This window comes from Schistocerca gregaria, chromosome 1, assembly GCF_023897955.1.
Source record: "Schistocerca gregaria isolate iqSchGreg1 chromosome 1, iqSchGreg1.2, whole genome shotgun sequence".
Lineage (NCBI taxonomy): Eukaryota > Metazoa > Arthropoda > Insecta > Orthoptera > Acrididae > Schistocerca > Schistocerca gregaria.
This window is the reverse complement of record NC_064920.1, coordinates 1,053,157,826-1,053,178,677: the sequence shown is the minus strand read 5'-3', so window position 1 is coordinate 1,053,178,677 and position 20,852 is coordinate 1,053,157,826. Positions and strand designations below refer to the sequence as shown.

Genomic DNA, 20,852 nt, shown 5'->3' with positions numbered 1-20,852 from the left:
GTGAAACTTGGTAACAGCGTAGACAATGCCCAAAGCCTCTTTTCCCACCTGGGAGTAATGGGCCTGCGGGGGACTAAGAGTTTTAGACGCAAACGCCAGTGGCTGCTCGGAGCCATCCGCGATGTGATTGGCCAGGACCACCCCCACCCCATACTGTGAAGCCTCTGTAGCCAGGACCAATGGCTTATTGCGGTCAAAAGTAGCCAAACAAGGCACTGACGTGAGGAGGCCCTTCAACGACGTGAACGCTCGGTCGCATGCAGGCAACCGATCAGAAGGAACACCCTTGTGTAGAAGGCAGTACAGGGGGTGGGCTATGGTGGAAGCCCTGGGATGAACCAGTGGTAATAGGCAACCTTGCCTAAAAATGCTTGTAACTCCTTCAGTGAAGCGGGCCGCAGAAGGTCGATGATACCTTGGACCAAACTTCCTAGCGGCTGGGTGGCGTGCTGAGAGATGGTGTAGCCCACATACTCAATGGACGGTTGGAAGAAGATCGACATACACAGGTTGCAATGCAGGCCCATGGATCTGAATTTGAGAAAGAGGGTTCGAAGGTTGTGCAAGTGTTCCTTCATGCTGCAGCCCATGACAATTATGTTGTCCAGGTAATTAATACAATGAGAGATTGTCGACGTGATGTGCTCAAGATAACGGTGAAATATCGCTGGGGCACTGGATATTCTGAAGGCCAACTGCTGGTATTGGTAAAGGCCAAATGGAGTGTTGACGACTGCCAGCTGTTTGGAGTCCTTATCTAGTGGTATCTGATGATAAGCCTCTAAAAGATCATTTTTGAAAAATATTGGCCTCTGTACCTGCTTCCTTTGATTCTTTTGAGGCTGAGCAGCAAACTTTAGCAATGTGTCCTCTTTTATTACATTTGCGACAAACGGCCCAATGCCGGGGGCACTCTGACTGATTGTGATGTATATAGCACGACGCACAGGGCGGTGACAGATGCCGGCGGCTGGAATTCTGTTTATGCACCATGTGGGAGCGGCCGTAACAGCTGGATTGTACCGCTCGTACATCGTCCACCCCGGACGCAGTGGACGTGGCCACGCCGCCCTGAACCGCCGCGACGTCGCACCACGCTTCCAGCTGTTGACCTGCAGTCTGAGAGACTTCATACAATTGAGGAATGGACAGGACTTCCTCAAGGGAAGGGTCTTCTAACTGCAGGGCCCGTTGCCAGACCTCCCTATCCGGGGCCAAATGAACAATGACATCGTGCACCATATCGTGGGCATATGACTCTCGCGACTGCTCTGTGACAAAATGACACTTGCGACTAAGACCGTGCAGGGCAGCAGCCCACGCCCGGTAAGACTGATGGGGCTGTTTCTTGCATTGATAGAACTCGACCCTAGCCACTACAACATGTGTTTGGCGGCGATAATATGAAGACAGCAATGAACACAATGCGTCAAAAGACAAGGATGAGGGTTCCTGCAATGGCGCCAGCTGCCGCAAAACTTAATACAGTGAGGGAGATATCCAAGACAAGAAAAGAGCATGACATACCTCCACATCGGCAACATGAAACGCCTGGAAATGCTGCCGAAGGCGATGTTCATATGCGTCCCAATCCTCTGCCCTCTCGTCATACGGGAGGAAAGGGAGGAAGGAACAGCGCTGGAGCATACTGCGTGGAGAGCAACGCCGGAAGCACTTGTTTCATGGTGGCCATGAGCTCCATCTGCTGCTCAACGAAAATCCGCACTAAATCCTCCATGCTGTGCATAAGCTGCGAAACTGGAACAACAATGCAACACGCAAAAGAACGATCCTAATTGTCACCAATTGTGTAGTAACACGATTCATGTTTCTGTATAGTGTAGACCAGGAATCGTCTGATAGGTATGCCCGATGTGAACTGACTGGGCAAGGCCCATGCTGCTCGGGTTGTTGTTGTTCCGCCAGCAGAGGTCGCGGCCGAGTTCTCGCGTGCCATCTGGTGAACGGGACTTTACTTGTGGCAACTACTGTCTGTGATGCGCCATGCCGATGTGCACCTCCCGCGATCTTTCTGGTGGCTACTGCAGAAAATGAACACCCTGAAGCAATGATACTAAAGAAACACATCTTTATCTCTTGTTATACAGATCATATACTGTGGATGATTACAGTTATTGTCAGACTGTGTTCAGTAACAATTTCAGCATCTTATATGCCTTTTCAAATGGCACTGCAGCCCTCAAGTTCTGCATAGAGATGATGAGTTTCAGGTCGTATTGATATCAATGCTTCACTCTACTTCTGCCTGTTTTTGTGGTTTGTATGAGTAGCACAAGGCAGCCTGGATAGGATTGCATCATGTCTAAAAGATGCTCATAAGTGCACGAGTCTGATTAGTGTGGTAGCCATGAGAGTTGGCAAACTTTTTTGAGATTGTGTTTTGTGATGCAAGTAGTGTATGGAAGGACACAGCCCTTATGAAAGTGTGTGCTACACTAATGCTGAAGGATTGGAACAGAATAGATTGGATGATGTTCTGGGCATAGCCTACACCATTCATTATTTCCTTAGCAAACATCACAAGTTCATGCTCGTTATATGCAGTGGCTCAACACTTCACAATCCATGGAGTTAGTCATGTATGTTGCTGTCTCACAAACCACCATCACTGATGCCAAGACAGATTATACTTTTATCAGTAAACACATACTTGAGCCATTCAGCCCTTTGGTACTGTTTTTCACTTCACTATTTAGCTAGATGGTTATGAAGTGTGAGAGGGAGTCTGGTGAGTAGCATCCTCATTTATTGTCTAGATCGAAAAATGGTCATACCTGACAGTCTGTGTGCAACATTGTAGGTGATTTACACTGTGCAATGTGAAATAAATAATGGCTGCTCCTCCATATATCATTCCAGGCTGAATCTGCATGCCATTGCCATCTGTAAACAGGATGATGAGTGTGATCACTCTGTTGAAATTGATGCCAGTATTGAAACACAGTTGAAATTTCAATTCAAAAATTCTGTGTCAATGCCATCTTTGCATATCTACAGTGATTACTAATTCAGTTTGAGGCCTGAAATAATAGACCATTCCTTCACCAAGTAAATACATTTTATATGAGACCAGCATTTTCATGCTCACTATGTACTTCCTTCTCTATCCACAATATTGTGCATTGATATATTGCTATACTACCCCACTTAAATGTGTTTTTTTTCTATGTAATATCTTTAGCAGTATTCATATTTCTGTGTTTTTTCTCTTTTCATTTGCACCACTATATACAAAGGGTCCAGAGGTTTGGGGTCAAAATTATATAGATGATGAACTTTGATGCAAGGAACTAATGAACAGAAGAAATAATGTTATTTGTCAGCATAAAAGAGTTAAACTTTATAGCAGCAAACTTAAACTTATAGCAACCATTTAAAATTATCTTGGGTGGCTGTCTGTACCTTTAACAACCCAGTTTCTCATGATTATCTGTGTGCTGTGGTAAGTTTCTTCTGCCTGTTGTAAAACTTTCCTCTGTTCACTCAGTTGACTTTCCAGGTACTGCATGAAATGATTAACATAGAGTAATGAAATAATTTTGTCTAGGTAACATATTTAAGTGGTTTATGCTAAAAGATCACAAGTTTGTGTAACCACGAGAAAAGCCAATGCATATGTGAAATGCTCGTACATTAATAACCAATGCAACCACCAGAATGTTGAATGCAAGCATTCATATGTGCCTGCATTGTGTCATACAGATGCTGGATGTCATATTTTGGAATGGAGTTCCATGCCTGCTGCACTTCGTCAGTCAATACAGGAACAGTGAATGTTGGTTGTGGATGGCAATGGAGTTGTCATGTAATGAAGTCATGTGGGTGATTGATTGGAGATAGATTTGGTAATTGAGCAGGCCAAGGTAACAAGCTGATACTCAGGAGAGCATGTTGGGTTACAACAGTGGTCCTCAACTGGCTCCTCCTAACACACAACTATCACTGGCACTAAGGCATAACCAGCTTTCACCACGAAACACAACAGACCTCCACTCTGCTCTCCAATGAGCAAACTATGGAGGTTTGTGGTCAGCAAAATGCGTACTACAGGGGGTCTGGCTTGGAGCTGTCCTTGAAGTACCTGATTGGTAACGGTTTGGCGAATTTCTGTGGTGTCAACTGCTGCTCAATTTGCTGTTGCAGATGCAGTATGATGTGCCTGAGCCATATGCCAAATACGATCATCTTCCCTCTTGGTGTTGTCAAATGGCCTTCAAGAGCCCAGTCTTCTTGCAATTGTAGGCCATACATTCTCATGACCACCCCTACTAGCAGCCACGTACAGTGGCTACTTTTCTGCCAGGTCTTTCTGCAACACCACAGAAGGAACATCCAGCTTCTCATAGCCCTATGACATGATCTAGTTAAAACTTAGTGAGGTGTTGCTAATGGTGTCTTTGTCATCTTAAAGGTGTTCTTAACTAACATCAACTCAGTACATCCAATGTCAAAGGTAACTAATGCAGCTTGTATCTGAAGCACACCTAATTTGCATTCCCAGAGTGGTGCTACAATCGCCTCTCCTACATGAGTGGCACAAAATTGATTAGATGTCATCTTTCAGGTGTAGAAACTGTAGAAACACACCTACCAACTTTCATTTACCTCACGCAAGTCCTTCTTTGTGGTGTTGCTTTTTTATATCAGTATATTAAATACATATTTGGTAGTTAGTATAATGAATAATATTTTGTCTTCAACAACTGGTAAGGAACTGAAAACAGTGGTGAACCACACTGTGGACACTTCACAAACAACTGTGAGTTTTTTTCATTGTAGTATCATCAAGGTCGATGCAGTCAGTTTCTTGTTATGAAACAAAGTAATTTCAAACATGTCTATCACAACCACAGTGTTTATTCAAGATTTCATACCACGTGACCATTTGTCTCCTTATTTCAAAATCCTCAGTTTAGGATCCTTGGCAATCAATTCTGACCCTAAATGTTTGGGACATCCCATACGGCACTCAACAGTTTTACATCTACACATCTAAACTGAAGTTTCACAAATATGAGTTTGAGTCTTAGTAACAGCATGTAGCTGTTTGCTAGAGTGGCCAGATCTCTACTTTGAGCAGGTGCAGTTAGCTATATGCTGCCTGACTGCCTGAGCTGTCCAAACACATCCCACCAAACAGTTTTCTTTGAAAGTAGGTCCACAGATGCTAAACAGTTTTGAGATGACTCCATAACCACCTGAAACTCTACAGTAACAGGCTCAGCTTAGTTAATTACTTAGTTTCATGTTCCATGCATCATTTGCATGATAAATCTTAATTATGTGGATCAAATGTTTGTGAGACATTTTAAATCAGTGGATAGTAATCAGATATTTTAGTTGCAGTGTTGTGTACTCCTTTCTGTACTAAAGACAACCTTAGTGTTGAGTAATGAATGTCATTTTTCTTCCAGTACTGTAATAATTTACATCATTGTTCCTTCTGAACTGCAAATGTATCATTTACAGCAAATGTAATGAGGGAATAAATACACTGTGAAATAGTAGTCAAAATGTCCAACTCCTTAAACACATCTACTAGATGGCCATAGGTGAGCATCACATATTATTCACAGAGCACATTTATTGACAATGAAGACTTTCTTTCTTAAAGATGAGTTACCACAGAACATTATTAACTATGATGTTTTTAACTGAAAATAAGCAAAATATGTCTGACAGTTTTTCTCTCCCCAAGATTGCAATGGTTCTAAGTGCAAATGTGGCTGAACTATGTTGTTTTAGCAGCTCCAAAATGTGTTTCTCCAGTTTAAATTCTCATCAATATGGTCTCCTTATGAACTTTCCATCCTATTTATTAATTCCTTACCATTTTTTACACTTATAATTGGAGTAGTGGCCCTGGATGTGCAGAACTGGATGTGTTGTGTCCTTCTGAAATTGAGACTAAGACCATATGCAGATACTCAGCTAATGACACTGTTAAGAACATTGCTTACCATATCTGCTGTTGGTATGTGTATGCTTGGATTGATTGCAGTACTAATATCAACCACAAAAGAACTAATTCTGTTTACATACATACATACATGAGGAACACTGGAAGATCTAAGATTGAGCCTTGGGGAACCACATATGTGATTTCTCTCCAGTCAAAAGAATCTCGCCTCATTAGTTTGCTTGAATTAATAATTACAGCTTTCTGCATTCTTTTGGTTAGCTATGACTTTATTGACATTGTTCATTGGTTGGCTATAACACCAGTTCTGTAAAACTTCAGTTTATCCAAGAGGACAGGGTATTTCACACAGTCAAATCCCTTAGATAGGTCACAGAAAATGCTAATTTGTGTTATTCTGTTATTTAACAGTTGTAAAAATTGGTTAGCGAATGAGCAAATGGCATTCACAGTAGAGCAACCTTCCTGAAATCTCATCTCTGATTCCCTGAGTATATTAATGTTGCTTAGGTGGGATACTATCCTTACATACATGCATACATGGCTTTCTCAAACATTTTGGAAAATAATGTCAATAGTGAAACAGGTCTGCACTTATTTTCATCTTTTGTATAACATTAGTTAGAGAGGGTATTAATCTTGGCATATTTCAATCTCTCTGAAAAATGCCTTGAGCAGGTAATGTATTACGTATTTCACATAAGTTAGGGATTATTATGTGGGAAAAAAATCCTTAATTCTCTGTTGGGAACATCTCCATATCCATATGAGCTTTTAATTTTGAGAAAACATATTATTTCTTAATTGCAGCGGGAGAAGCTGGTGACACTTTCTGAAGACTCAGTTTTATGAGAATAAATGAGTGAATTTGGAGTATGTCGTGCCACACGGATGGGCCTCCTATTGTACCTTGTTTTTGTAAATGATTTAAGATCTCATAAACAGTACTTGCAATTCAAGGATGGCACAATCCTATACTCAAAAGGCATTGACACCAGCAAGGCTCAAGAAGAAGTAGATGCTTTGTTCAGTGCTACAGAGGAATGGTTCCACAGCTACATCAGCCAGTTTGAAGGAAATACTACTACTACTACTACTACTACAAAAAAAGGATGATTAGGTTCGTAACAGCAAGTAGAAAATTGGGTCACTGGCAACCATCAACAGGAGTGACGTCCACAATTACAACAATCACAATAAGCAAAACATTGACATCCCAAGCTGTTGACTCTCCATGACATGGGATAGTTTTCCAACAGTAGCTATTAAAATGTTTAACCACCTAAACATTAAAATGCAGTCCTTGAAATTGGTGTAATTTTGAGGAAAGATGTCACAAAATCTATGCTAAAAACCACTGTACAGCTTAAATGAGTTCTTTGACAGTGAAACAATAAATTGGACCATCTAAACAATGCACTACTGTGTGAAACCAAGTGAACATGTACTCGTTAGAAAGTTTTCACTCTACATGTCATTTAGTGTTATGCTATATTTATGAAAATTTGTTCTTATATTATTATGTAAACTTATGCTGCTTTGTTCTTGCATTATAGTGCTTGCACTATACAATCTACCCACTCTTGACTGGTGAGCAACATAGCTGTGGCAATAAATAATAAATGGTAATGGTAATAAATTATTTCTGATCAATAATTGACATCAGGCAAACTAATGTTGTATTTAATTTAAAAAATTAACAGGCATATCTGGAAATGATGCGAGGCTGAAACTGTGTAGCTACACTGAGAATTAACCAAACAGCTTATAGTTCCAGGGAATTATACATCCAAAAGGAGAGAGAGAAAGGTAGAGAGAGTGAGAGTGAGGGAGAGGGGGAGGAAGAGAGAGAGAGAGAAAGAGAGAGAGAGAGAGAGAGAGAGAGAGAGAGATCATATATCATTTTGCTCTGAGTGAGTCTGAGATTTCCAGCACTTGTTTTCCTGAATTGGGTGCAGTTAAGTGTGATGAGTTCTGTTGCTGTGAGTTCTGCATTGTTTCTGTTCACTGCAATGCACAGCAGTTGAACATACTATGTTTCATAGAATAAACGTCTTGGTAAGATAACCTGAATCCCATGAGAGATGATCCTACACTCAAATGTGAGTGGTTTTAGAACTAATTGATACAAATTGAAACTTAACACAAGCAACATCTTTATGTATATGTCCATGAGAAACTCATTTTAAGTTTCCTGACACCATTGTTGCTTGGGGCTATAGGCATCACAGGAATGACAATACAGATGTTGACACATCTATGAGACATGTGCTTGCAGTCACTAGCCACTCATTCCTTCATACTCCAGCAGCCTAGTTCACAAGTGAATTTCTCAGGCCTCTTCCAGCAGCTGTGGTTTTGCTGACTGTCTTAAAAAACAATGAAGAAACGTTCTTTTTCCAATCCATTTTTACAGTCAATGTGTGCTACACATACTTTCCTTGCTGCTTCTGCCGAAAATTTCATCATTTCTTATCTTATTAGTCCATTTAATTTTTGGCATCCTTAAGTAAATCACATCTCCACTAATCTGATTTTCTGTACTACCATTCACAAATGCCAACAATTTCCTGTTACTGAAAATTCTCATTATTAGCTTAATTTTGGCTGTTTTAATCAGCAATTTTTTAAAAATATAAACATTTATCCAGGCTTCAAGACTTTATAACTAAAAGTCTAAGAAGCTGACCTTGCCTAGGGTACTGGACAGGCCACAGGTAGTGGATAGTGAATGTTCCATCAGATATGGTGGACCGCTGCAAATACAGAATAAGCAGTCGCAGACTGAGGCAAAACAAAACCAAATCCACTTTGCGTCTGTCTTGTAGCAAGCAGTAGAGTGGTTAGCATCTGTTCACCTGTGTTGTGGCTGAAATTTATATTCTGGAACTAACTCTTTAAATCTTAACTCTCTTAGTTCGCTCAATGAGTCTACTCTACTCCACCTGATTCCAAGTACAGTCATCATAGAGCATTTTGATAATCACAATATTGCCCCAGATGGTCAAACCACCACCAGTATTAGTGGTGCAATTGGTCTTTTGGATTCTGGGACAGTCAGCAATGTGACTCAACAACTACATTTTTTGCAACACCTAACATACAAAACAACTACATATTTTGCAACACTTAACATACTAACACTTTTGCAACCAAGAAAACTTCATAACTTGGGATATACATTAACAGAACAGAAGATTCAAATTTTGGATGGATGATAACACCATGGATTTTGGCAATTATCATCTTTTCAAAAGTACAATGATAAAAGAATACTTAATAATACACCACATCTGGGAGCTGCTTTTGCAGTATCCAAAGATCTTTTAAATTCAATAATGGAGGTAAAACCCATTAATAATTGACTAATGACAATTTCTCTTAAATGTGCAAAGAAAGCTTACAATTTAATTAATGTCCATGTGCCAGTCAATGAGGATAACCATAAAACACTGGAAGAAGTTAAATGAAACTTGGAAAATGTTAGAAAGCATAATCTTGAACCATGATAAAATTTTAAAGGATTATTTTAATGCTCAATTAGGTAAAGACAAAAAATATAATAAAATGATGGGTGGATTTCCTAGATTTCCTATGCATAAATGGACAAACTAAAATGTCTGAAGACTTGTTGGATCGAAGAAGAATTTTAACCTTAAAATCACATCAACACATTTTAAAAAGAACCCTTCTAAAAAAAACTTGGTGGGCACCCAGTACATTTATTGAGGAATTTCAGATCTATTATGTAGCAATTTCATACCCTAACTATAAAGAAATTTTAAATGTCCAAGTTAGGAAAGGGCTAATATGGATTCTGAACATTATGTGAATAAAAGTATAATTTCATATATTAAAAACAAAGATTCCAAGACTTACCAAGCGGGAAAGCGCCGGCAGACAGGCACATGAACAAAACACACAAACACACACACAGAATTACGAGCTTTCGCAACTGGCAGTTGCTTCGTCAGGAAAGAGGGAAGGAGAGGGAAAAATGAAAGGATGTGGGTTTTAAGGGAGAGGGTAAGGAGTCATTCCAATCCCGGGAGTGGAAAGACTTCCCTTAGGGGAAAAAAAGGACAGGTGTACACTCGCACACACACACACATATCCATCCGCACATACACAGACACAAGCAGACATATTTAAAGGCAAAGAGTTAAGGGCAGAGATGTCAGTCGAGGCGGAAGTACAGAGGCAAAGAAGTTGTTGAAAGACAGGTGAGGTATGAGCGGCGGGAAACTTGAAATTAGCGCAGGTTGAGGCCTGGCGGATATCGAGAAGAGAGGATATACTGAAGGGCGAGTTCCCATCTCCGGAGTTCGGATAGGTTGGTGTTGGTGGGAAGTATCCAGATAACTCGGACGGTGTAACACTGTACCAAGATGTGCTGGCCGTGCATCAAGGCATGTTTAGCCACAGGGTGATCCTCATTACCAACAAACACTGTCTGCCTGTGTCCATTCATGCAAATGGACAGTTTGTTGCTGGTCATTCCCACATAGAAAGCATCACAGTGCAGGCAGGTCAGTTGGTAAATCACGTGGGTGCTTTCACATGTGGCTCTCCCTTTGATCGTGTACACCTTCCGGGTTACAGGACTGGAGTAGGTGGTGGTGGGAGGGTGCATAGGACAGGTTTTACACCGGGGGCGGTTGCAAGGGTAGGAGCCAGAGGGTAGGGGAGGTGGTTTGGGGATTTCATAGCACCCACGTGATTTACCAACTGACCTGCCTGCACTGTGATGCTTTCTTTGTGGGAATGACCAGCAACAAACTGTCCATTCGCATGAATGGACACAGGCAGACAGTGTTTGTTGGTAATGAGGATCACCCTGTGGCTAAACACGCCTTGATGCACGGCCAGCACATCTTGGCACAGTGTTACACCGTCCGAGTTATCTGGATACTTCCCACCAACACCAACCTATCCGAACTCCGGAGATGGGAACTCGCCCTTCAGTATATCCTCTCTTCTCGATATCCGCCAGGCCTCAACCTGCGCTAATTTCAAGTTTCCCGCCGCTCATACCTCACCTGTCTTTCAACAAATTCTTTGCCTCTGTACTTCCGCCTCGACTGACATCTCTGCCCTTAACTCTTTGCCTTTAAATATGTCTGCTTGTGTCTGTGTATGTGCGGATGGATATGTGTGTGTGTGTGCGAGTGTACACCTGTCCTTTTTTTCCCCTAAGGGAAGTCTTTCCGCTCCCGGGATTGGAATGACTCCTTACCCTCTCCCTTAAAACCCACATCCTTTCATTTTTCCCTCTCCTTCCCTCTTTCCTGACGAAGCAACTGCCAGTTGCGAAAGCTCGTAATTCTGTGTGTGTGTTTGTGTGTTTTGTTCATGTGCCTGTCTGCCGGCGCTTTCCCGCTTGGTAAGTCTTGGAATCTTTGTTTTTAATATATTTTTCCCATGTGGAAGTTTCTTTCTGTTTTATTTACAAAGTATAATTTCAATCTCACAAACTCTTCAGAACAAAAAATGTTATCCCAAATTTGACACTGCTAAAACAACTCAAACTCTAACAAGAAAACTTGACAGAAAACAATCCAACAATTTGCTACACCTAAAAGCAAATTTCATCAAAACACCACAAAATTTAATTCCGCTTCTAAAGAAACAAAAACACCCTTGGTGGGACACAGATTGTGAAACAGCAGTTAAGCCTAGGAATGAGGCATTCAAAAATTGAAGTAGTAAGAAAACTGAAAATACATACACCACCTTTCTAACCGTAAGAAAAGAAACCTCTAAATTAATCTGACAGACTAAAAAAAACCACAAAAATGTGCAACTTTTAGGAATCAGAAAGACTTCCAAAAGAACAATACAACAAACTTTTATGAAACATTCAAAACAAAGCTAACTGGTTACCAACATCAAAGTCTTTGCTTCAGAAATGAGAATGGCAGTTCAGCTCTTAACAACCAGGAAAATTGTAAGGTATTTGCTAATTATTTTGAAGACTATTAAACTGTCCAACCACAGTAATCTAGTAAAACCAATCCCAACTCTAAAGAACCTGATGAAATTGAAATAACTAAACAAATTAAGAGACTTAAAAACAATAAAGCATCTGGAGAAGACGTTATAATTGCAGAACTATTAAGATCAGCTGTCCCTAACACTACAAAATACACTACTCAACTAATAGGACATATCTGGTAATCTGAGAAAATACCTGAGGACTGGAAAACTGCCCTAATTCATCCACTGCATAAAAAAGGGGACAATTACCACAGAATCTCTTCTCCTGCTTGCATACAAAATTATCTCGCATTGTTTACTTCATCAAGCCAAAGAACAGTTAGAGTCTAAAATTGGTGAACACCAAGCTGGCTTCAGACCAAACATATCATGCCCAGAATAAATTCTTAACTTAAAACCAATCCTTAGGCACCAAAGGATTTCTAGTAACAATACTGTACATCCATTTGCAGATTTTAAAAAGGCCTATTACTCAGCTGATCATGAATCTCTTTTCCAAATTTTAAAGGGTCAAGGGCTAGATAATATAACTCTAACACTGATTAAGGAAACATTAACCAACACTAGCTCTAAAGTTAAATTCATGGGAGAAATTTCAGAACCATTTGATATAAAGACTGGTATTGGACAGGGAGATGGACTCTCCTAATTATTGTTTAAAGGTAATTACAGAATGGTGAGAGCAAAAGTCGAGTCCAAATATAGATCAAACAATCAGTTAGGCAGAAGTAATATTAGAGTAGATTGCCTCGCCTTTGCAAATGATCTGGCAATTTTAACTACGGATATAACCACAGTTCAAAAACAAATTGAAATTCTTAAAGAAGTTGTGGAAAAAGCAGGACTACAAATATTATTTGAAGAAATGGAATATAAGACATCCAACAAACAAGAACCAAAGTATCTGAGCACGAAATATGGAAAAATAAAAATTGTTTCTCAGTTTAAGTAGTTGGGGGAAGTCATACAAGAAAACGGTCTGGAAAAAGCTGCAAACAATGTTCACAATCAAAAACTGGCAAGTTCATTCAGAGTAACACAAAATATTTATAACAAAAAATCACTTTCTAAATTTAGTAAACTTAGGCATTACAGGACTATAATCAAACTTGAATGCCTTTATGGAGCAGAATAGAAAGAGGAACATTGAAGAAACTCAGAAGAAAGATAGAAAGCTTATTAGGGAAATATTAGGCTCCAAAATTACTGATGGAGAAATCTGTAGGCTGAGAAGTAACAAAGAAATAGAAGAATACACAGACATACATGGTGACATCAAAGAAGGAAGACTTAAATTTCATGGGCACATTAAAAGAATGGTACCCACTAGGTTGACAAAGCAAATACAGAATTCTACAAAAATGGAAGTAAGGCCAAAACTGAGCCAATTAAATGGATCACTGCAATTAAGGAGGATCTTAAAGTAGGTGATATAACTGAGACAGACATTGCAGATAAAAAACATTCAGTCAAAAAATATTAGATTGGAAAACTGGTCAGCGGGAAATTAGAAAATAGGCTGTAACATCATGGTCTCATGGAAGAAAGAGACCTCAATCTGCAAGGATGAAACAAATTTAGACACAAAGGAAGGCCAACCATCAAATGTGACATTGATTGATTATACTTTGCATGGTTCTATTTGGACCATGTGTGGATAACAATAATGACGATAAATATTCAATAATTTTACTGTCTTTAGTTATTGGTCCTGAAATAGATCTTTGTCCTCTGGAAAAAATAGTGTAAAATACTTTCTCTTTGGAGGTGTCATAGATTGTACATCTAACAGCTGTCATTCTTTTCTAATTCATGTTTCTAATACTATAAATCCATGCTCATGAAACAAATGCCAGTGGTGATGGATGTTTGTATCTTGGTGATTTTTCATTACTTGACTCTATATTATTTTCCCCATTTCTCATATTCAGTACCTCTTTGTTTCTAAATAATAAAAAATATTAAATTGTGATTATGTATTACATTGCCAGGTTCTCTGTTTTGGGTACTTTTGTTATGAAATAACACACTTACTTAAATGTGTCCACACCAATGCTATAATCTGCCATTCCAATTCGATCATAAGTTAGTAGAATAGTGGTTGATCCTACATCAATTTTATTGGTTGCTAGTTGCCTCAAAATTGAAAGATCTCGTGAATATTTCTTTCCATTGTGGTTTGAAACTTTTAACCTGCAAACATGACCATACTGAGAAAAGAAAAATTAGTGATACAGCATATGCTGTAATCTAATACAATCATTTCTAATTTCAAAATTACTGCCAAAGGACTAAACTAAAAGGATTTCTAGTCAGTCACTAAAATTTGTATTTATTAGTCAAAACACATTTCACAAACTTAAAATGTTAATTTTTTCTAATTGACTGTTCAGTGTTTTGTTAAAACTGCCGAAGTATAAAATTTTAAAATAACTTAGAGGAATGCAGCCAGGTGAAGTCTTCAACACCCACTGATATTTTGACAGGTGCTGACACTGTCATCTGAACACACAAATGCAATGAGAAAGGACTCATCAAAGAAATATAAAACCTCAATATATGGGTTATATGCCAAAAGACAACAAATACACCATAAACTCTAGTAGCATTACACTGCCAAAGGTGACCAGTTTGACCAGACAGAACAGAACTCCATGCAGAACTAAAGCAAAAACCTCCATCTCTATTTGTTAGGTCATTTCCTAATTTAATCACAACTGATTCGCTAATAAAACCATAGCAACAGCTGAAATGCATGCTAGGGTCTCTATGTTGTATTCCATAAGACAAGGTGATGTTCTGCAGTAACATATTTGCTTATCTGTTGTATGTGCATGTATGATGGTATGACCTTCATGGTCCTGATGGTTTCAACTATGCTACAACTGCAAGGAATACAATAGATATCCATCTTACACAAACTAAGATCATCCTATAGAGATCCTGAAAGGGCCTAATAAAATCACATTCCACACTATGTTTCCATAGAATATGACCAATACTGTTGGTAATTCTTCCAGCACAAGGTAAAATTGCAGTAACCTAGGTGCCACCTCATTATTATCATCACTCACCCAATTCACAGTTGGGTGAAACTAATCTGCTTTAAACTCTGACCAGTCTGATTAAAGATGATGTTGAGATGAACTAACTGAGATGACAAACTATCTGGGTCGGACATGATGTCCTATGAAGCAATGTTGGTTCCTTCACACTAAGCTGTATGATGACAACCATCAGTCTTTAGATACAAGTCAGTGCAAGTTGTTTTCCTATAAACGGCATGATGCAGCATACCACCAACCATTCTCCTGACAAATGCATCAAGGAAGAGAAGGCAGCCATTCCTTTCTGCGTCCACCATGAAGTAAATATTTGGATGGACCAACTTCAAATGTCCTAAAAAGTCACTTAAATTCTCATTCCATCAGGCCAAACAACAAAAGTATCATAAACCCACCTGAAAAAAACGTGCAAGTTTCAATGCTGCCAACTGTAAGACATGTTCCTCAAAATCTTGCACAAAGAAACAGGCAATAATTCAATAATAGTTGACAATGGGCTCCCCATTACAGTTCCATCAGTCTGTTCATAATACTGGTCACTGAATAAAAAAATAAGTTGAAATAAGCACAAGTTGAAGTAGATTCTTTAATTTAACACCAAACTCAACATCAGTTAACTGCAATGAATCAAACAGAGGACCATACCAGAACTTATTAAAATATCAGAGTCATACGAATGAAATCCCTTTAATTGACATAAGAACTACATTAAGATTTTAATGTAATAATGTGAAGCACACTCTGACCTACTAGTGGGCTCAACAGAGACAGAAGACCAATGTTACTGACAATAGGCCTAAGAGGAATTGCTTCCTTGTAAATCTTCAGAAGGCTGTATAATCAGTGGAGAGTAGCATAAGAACTAAGACTCTTGATAGTTTTCTGTGACGAAGAACTTTTCTTTAGGAGGTTGTTAGTCCTTTGTTCAAAACTTTTTTCTAGGTCAACACTGACCCTACGATATGATGAATCAGATAGTAAACAATGCAATTTTTGAATGTAACCCTCCTTATCCAACAGAACTGTATCTTGGTTCACAATACCCCCTCATCTCAGACCCAGGAAGTTTGTCGGATATGTGGTATGCTATTGACCATCCCCAAATCAGGAGTGTGATGACAATTATGTGGTGGCACCTAAGTGTACTGACTTTTACCTTACAGTGGAAGAATTTACCACAGTATTTATTAAATTCTGTGAAAAAATTGTGTGGAATGTGTTTTTTGACTACAATCAAAGATTAGGGTCTTTGAAGGCTGTGAAGGCTTGTGTGAAGTGGGTGTCTGTCAAATTGCTTGAAGTTGTGGTGTATCAATATCGGTAAGTCCTTCAGGACCAAGGAGAACCATTGTATTGAATATAAGCATCACACATGCTTACAACAGCAGGGCAAATCTGTTGTGGCAGAATATTACTTTGGCATTGATCATCCTGTTGTATATAACATCATGGAGATTCTGACATGCACTTCCAGCTATTCACATAGTGCTATTAAGGAAGCAGTTAAGATTAAATTAGCAAGTGACCTTTCAAATAAAGATGGAGGTTTTTACTTTAATTTTCTGTTGAATCCTGCTGCTTCCCTGGCCAAATGCAGAGAGACAAACTTAATGTTATCTCACATGATGGATATTAATATTCACTATCAATATTCTGATGTTGGTCATCTTTGGTTGTGTGGAGGTGTTCTTGTTGCATTTGAGTCCTGAAAAATGCTGGGTGTGAATGGTGTTATCAGCTGCATTCCTGTAAGCTATATGAAAAGTGTTTCTGCAGCCTTTACAGTTCAACACATAGTAACAGGCATATCCTTAAAATACAGTTATGTGTAAAGGTCTTTCACATTACCTAAACTCCAAAATATCCTGCAGCAGATGAAGAATAGATCTGTCAAAAAGTTCACGGTTCCCACTCATATCCATTTGAAACTGTAATGGTTGTAAAAGACAACTGTTTATATTTTATGCAATAAAACAGAATTCTAGTGACACAATATAAATAGCACTTTTACTATAACCTAAAGAAAGGCAGGCCATCATCCTTGGTTAGTAATGTCAATATAAAAAAGATAAATCAGTTTTGCAAACATCATTTCATTCATTTATTCATAGCTAAAGATTTGAAGAAAATACTTTGAGGTCCTTGGAAATATTATACTACAGTTCTCATTGACCAAAATAACATTTCTGATGTAGCTCATGATTTGTAATTCTAGTAATGTTATGCAGCATGCCAATATCAAATATTCCATTGTTTTACATTCATATATAGTAAACTCATATTAAGTAGACTTACATTACTATCTGTTCTGACCACTGTGCCTCTCACAGTATATTTGTAATTACTATCCCCTCGAATATCATATACATGAATTTTGTAACTTAGATTTCCACCAAATGATTTATTTAGTCTCATATCCAGAAAACTGCAGGCATCCTTGTGTGACAAGGCAGTTTCGCTTACTTCTGTTGTGAACCTATGTTCTCTTTGTGATATATTTGCAGGGCATGGGAAGTTGACTTCAGATGTGTTTAAAGCAGTAGCTGATGTGAGGAAGCCTTTTTTGGCGAAGAAATTTAGATCAGACTGTTCTTTTACCATGCAGAGCCAGTGGGCTCCACAATAGCCAAATGAATCATTTTTCAAAACCTGTCAACAAAGAGATTCAATATCATTTGCAACTGTAAACAAAGCAACAGAAACATTTCTACATCATCATTGCCTTTTACTTTGACAATGAACTGACTTCATTCATTCATGATACACGGTATGTATTACTTTCCAGCTGGAGCTGTTGTATTGTATGTAAACATTAGGTGCAGCAACTACTTAGCTACAGCTTGTGGATATGCAGAGAAGCTAAACTACATCCAAAATACACACATGCAAGAGAGAGAAAGAGACAGAGAAATAAAATTTTCCACTGTATTTGTTATGGAAGAGGGAAAAATTGTAGAAAGAAAATGTGAAAATGTGTGAAAATCAATGGTAATATCACGTATTTTTCTATCAAAAAATGTTAACAGGCTACTCAGTTTACTTATTTAATTTTCTTTTATAATTAATTAAATTGGTAACAGTATTTTATCTGCTCACTCAATGAATCTGCTTATGGTTTCAAGGCATAAGACAATTTTCTCACGTGTGTTAATTACAAACAATTTATACTGGACTTACTGACCTCAGATGGAGGCTACATACAGAGATGTTTCTGGAAAGGAACACAAGTAAGTTTAATTTAAACTTAGAACCTGAATCCTGGAGTATCTTGGAAAATATTTGTCTGACAGCTCTATTGAATGTATGCTCTTGACATTTATTTTATCATATCGTTTGTGGCTTAATGGTGTAACTGTTAACTGTTTTTAAATGCCAAGTTCTAGGATACACTTTTAAATTCTGGGCATGATATAGGATGTTAAAAATTATTAGAACAACAAAAACAGTCAGTAGACTGTCATTATAATATGTATTTAGTAACATCATTATTACAGTGTGCCACATCCACAATGAATTATGTGTTACATAATTGTTTTATAAGAAGGTTCTAGCATCACCTTTCAAGAAAAAAAGAAGCTCAGCACTTGCAAAGCTATATTAAAGTATAGATTAAATGTTTTATTCATATTCATTGTGTAGTAGAATGAAAAATTATGAAATTATAAATTTAACTTACATTTATCCTTCTTTTCTGATGGTTTTTGTGTTATCTACAATGGGAATGATTTTGAGTAAATAGGAATCTATGACTATTATTCTTACTTTCAATCATGCTATTTAGCTTCATAAAAATATTTGAATTTAACACAGTTGTAACACATACTCACTGATTTCAGGAATGTTTCACCTTTTTCACAAGTAAGATCAATAATCACTCCATGTTTTGAATTATTTCCATATCTGTGCAAATCAGTAACCCACAAATTTTTCTCAATTTCACAGTTATGTAATGATGAAAATACACCATACTCAGAAAGTTTTTTCATGTATAGAATTGCATTAAAGTTTTCTAAAACAATAATAATCATATATTAATAATTTTACTGATAAGATAAGAGAGTGATCACTGAAAATGTCAAAAAATAATGTTACCATTTTCACAGCATAGAAAGAAAATAACATATGATATCATTTTTTTGTGGAAAATCTTAGCAAGAAGATTTAGTAAAGAGACATCCATACCAGTGGACTGCCTGAACATCATACTGTTCATTAGGAAAGTGCTTCACTGGATATATCTGTCTGCCAGTCAGAAAATCTGACAGGGGTAAATGTACTTGATGGGCATTATGAGAGGACAGAGCTTGGTATTGATTGTCCATTTCTGGCATTAATGTGATATACTACATGAGAACATCCTTCATGAAATTACATTAATAAAGGCACAGTGATCTAGAATGTATTTCACTGGTCTAATTTTGTCTAAAATGTTCTCACGAAACCAATGAATGTACAATTGACTTAATACAGTTTCAAACAAAAAGTACACAGTCTAAATTTAGGGATAGATCATTGACTGTTACCTAAAAGAGATAGACAGAGAAAGTGTTTCTTCATAACTTCTAAATATTGTGCAAATAAGTATTTTATAATGAAATCAATATTATCAAGAGACTGTTCTTGCACAAACTATGTTTGATGCCACTTAACTCAGTAACTGTGAGAGAACATAAGCTGTTTGTAATATTAATTATTTTAAGTGGAAGAAAATAATGGTTTGCATAAAGACTAGCACTATTCAAAGAATTAAGAGAAATCATGAATAAAAAAATTATTCCTTGTTTTCTAAATTTATGTGAGTGTATCTCTGAGAGCTACATAATGAAAAATTAGTAATCCCTATGTACCTTGACACAGTCTATGAGAATGTCACTTTGCATTTATGTGAGTGCTCATCAGTAAAACTATTTTGAAGGATTACATAAATAAACCTTAATTATTAACCATGGAAAAGATTTCTTTTAGACATGCAAAATTTCTCATGACTTTTTGATGATGATATGTTGCTGTATCTATACATCTTGATCAAAGAATTTTCTTTAGAAAGAAGTTTTCTCACCAAAATATGATATACACACAAATATTAATCTATCCCACTGAAAAACTTCAGTATATTTGTTATAAGGTGATCAAAATTCTTGAGGGTTAAGTTTTCAAGTCACACACTGGAGTGTTGAGGAACAACAGAATTAAAAAAAATGTGGTTTTGTAGCCCCTGCTAACAGAATATCATAAAATAAAATGACACAGCAATTATTCTTCAATACTGAATCAGAACTATCCAGTTTCCTTACACAGTTACCAAGTAATAATAATTTCTCTGTCGTTGAAGAGTGAATGTTGTTTATTATGCAGTTTTACCTATGTAGTGATTCATATCTTGGCATGAAAACGCCAATGATATTCAGAAATGACAGTTTTCAGACTTGCATCATGCCTATGGATGAATTTCTAACTCATTTCCAACAACTGTAGCTGCAGCTACAAGAGGAGAAGCGAAACCATCAGCACCAAGTGCAAGTAATTGAGGAAGAGCAGCAGGAGATTGTGACACTACAAAATCATTGATGTCTTCTGCTTGCACCAGCTGATTATTCCACTTGATTTTCAAACTTTTGATGAAAATCTTATTCCTGCATGTTTCAGCTGATTATTCCACTTGCTTTTGCAACTTTTGATGAAAGACCAGCTGAACAGCCATACTCTTCATATTTCACATGGTAGTCCCTGGCAGTGATGTGGCTGTCGCATAAACAAAAGCCATTTGCTGATATGAGAAGGTTATCTTCTACACAGATCTTTGCCTTGATATCTGCTCATTTTGAGAAAAAGTATGCAGTGTTTTCAAG

General features: G+C 37.8%; 1 protein-coding gene across 1 annotated transcript in view; it reads right to left on the bottom strand.

Moving 5' to 3' along the window:
• Positions 1 to 20,852, bottom strand: part of LOC126287492 (uncharacterized) — a 133,651-nt gene that overhangs the window by 63,018 nt on the left and 49,781 nt on the right. The window contains exons 2-5 of the mRNA XM_049984889.1: positions 18,831 to 19,012; positions 17,299 to 17,652; positions 16,852 to 16,931; positions 13,973 to 14,131 (exon numbers count right to left, since the gene is read on the bottom strand). Coding sequence (XP_049840846.1) covers positions 13,973 to 14,131; positions 16,852 to 16,931; positions 17,299 to 17,652; positions 18,831 to 19,012 — 775 coding nt within the window. The remainder of the gene's footprint in view (positions 1 to 13,972; positions 14,132 to 16,851; positions 16,932 to 17,298; positions 17,653 to 18,830; positions 19,013 to 20,852) is intronic.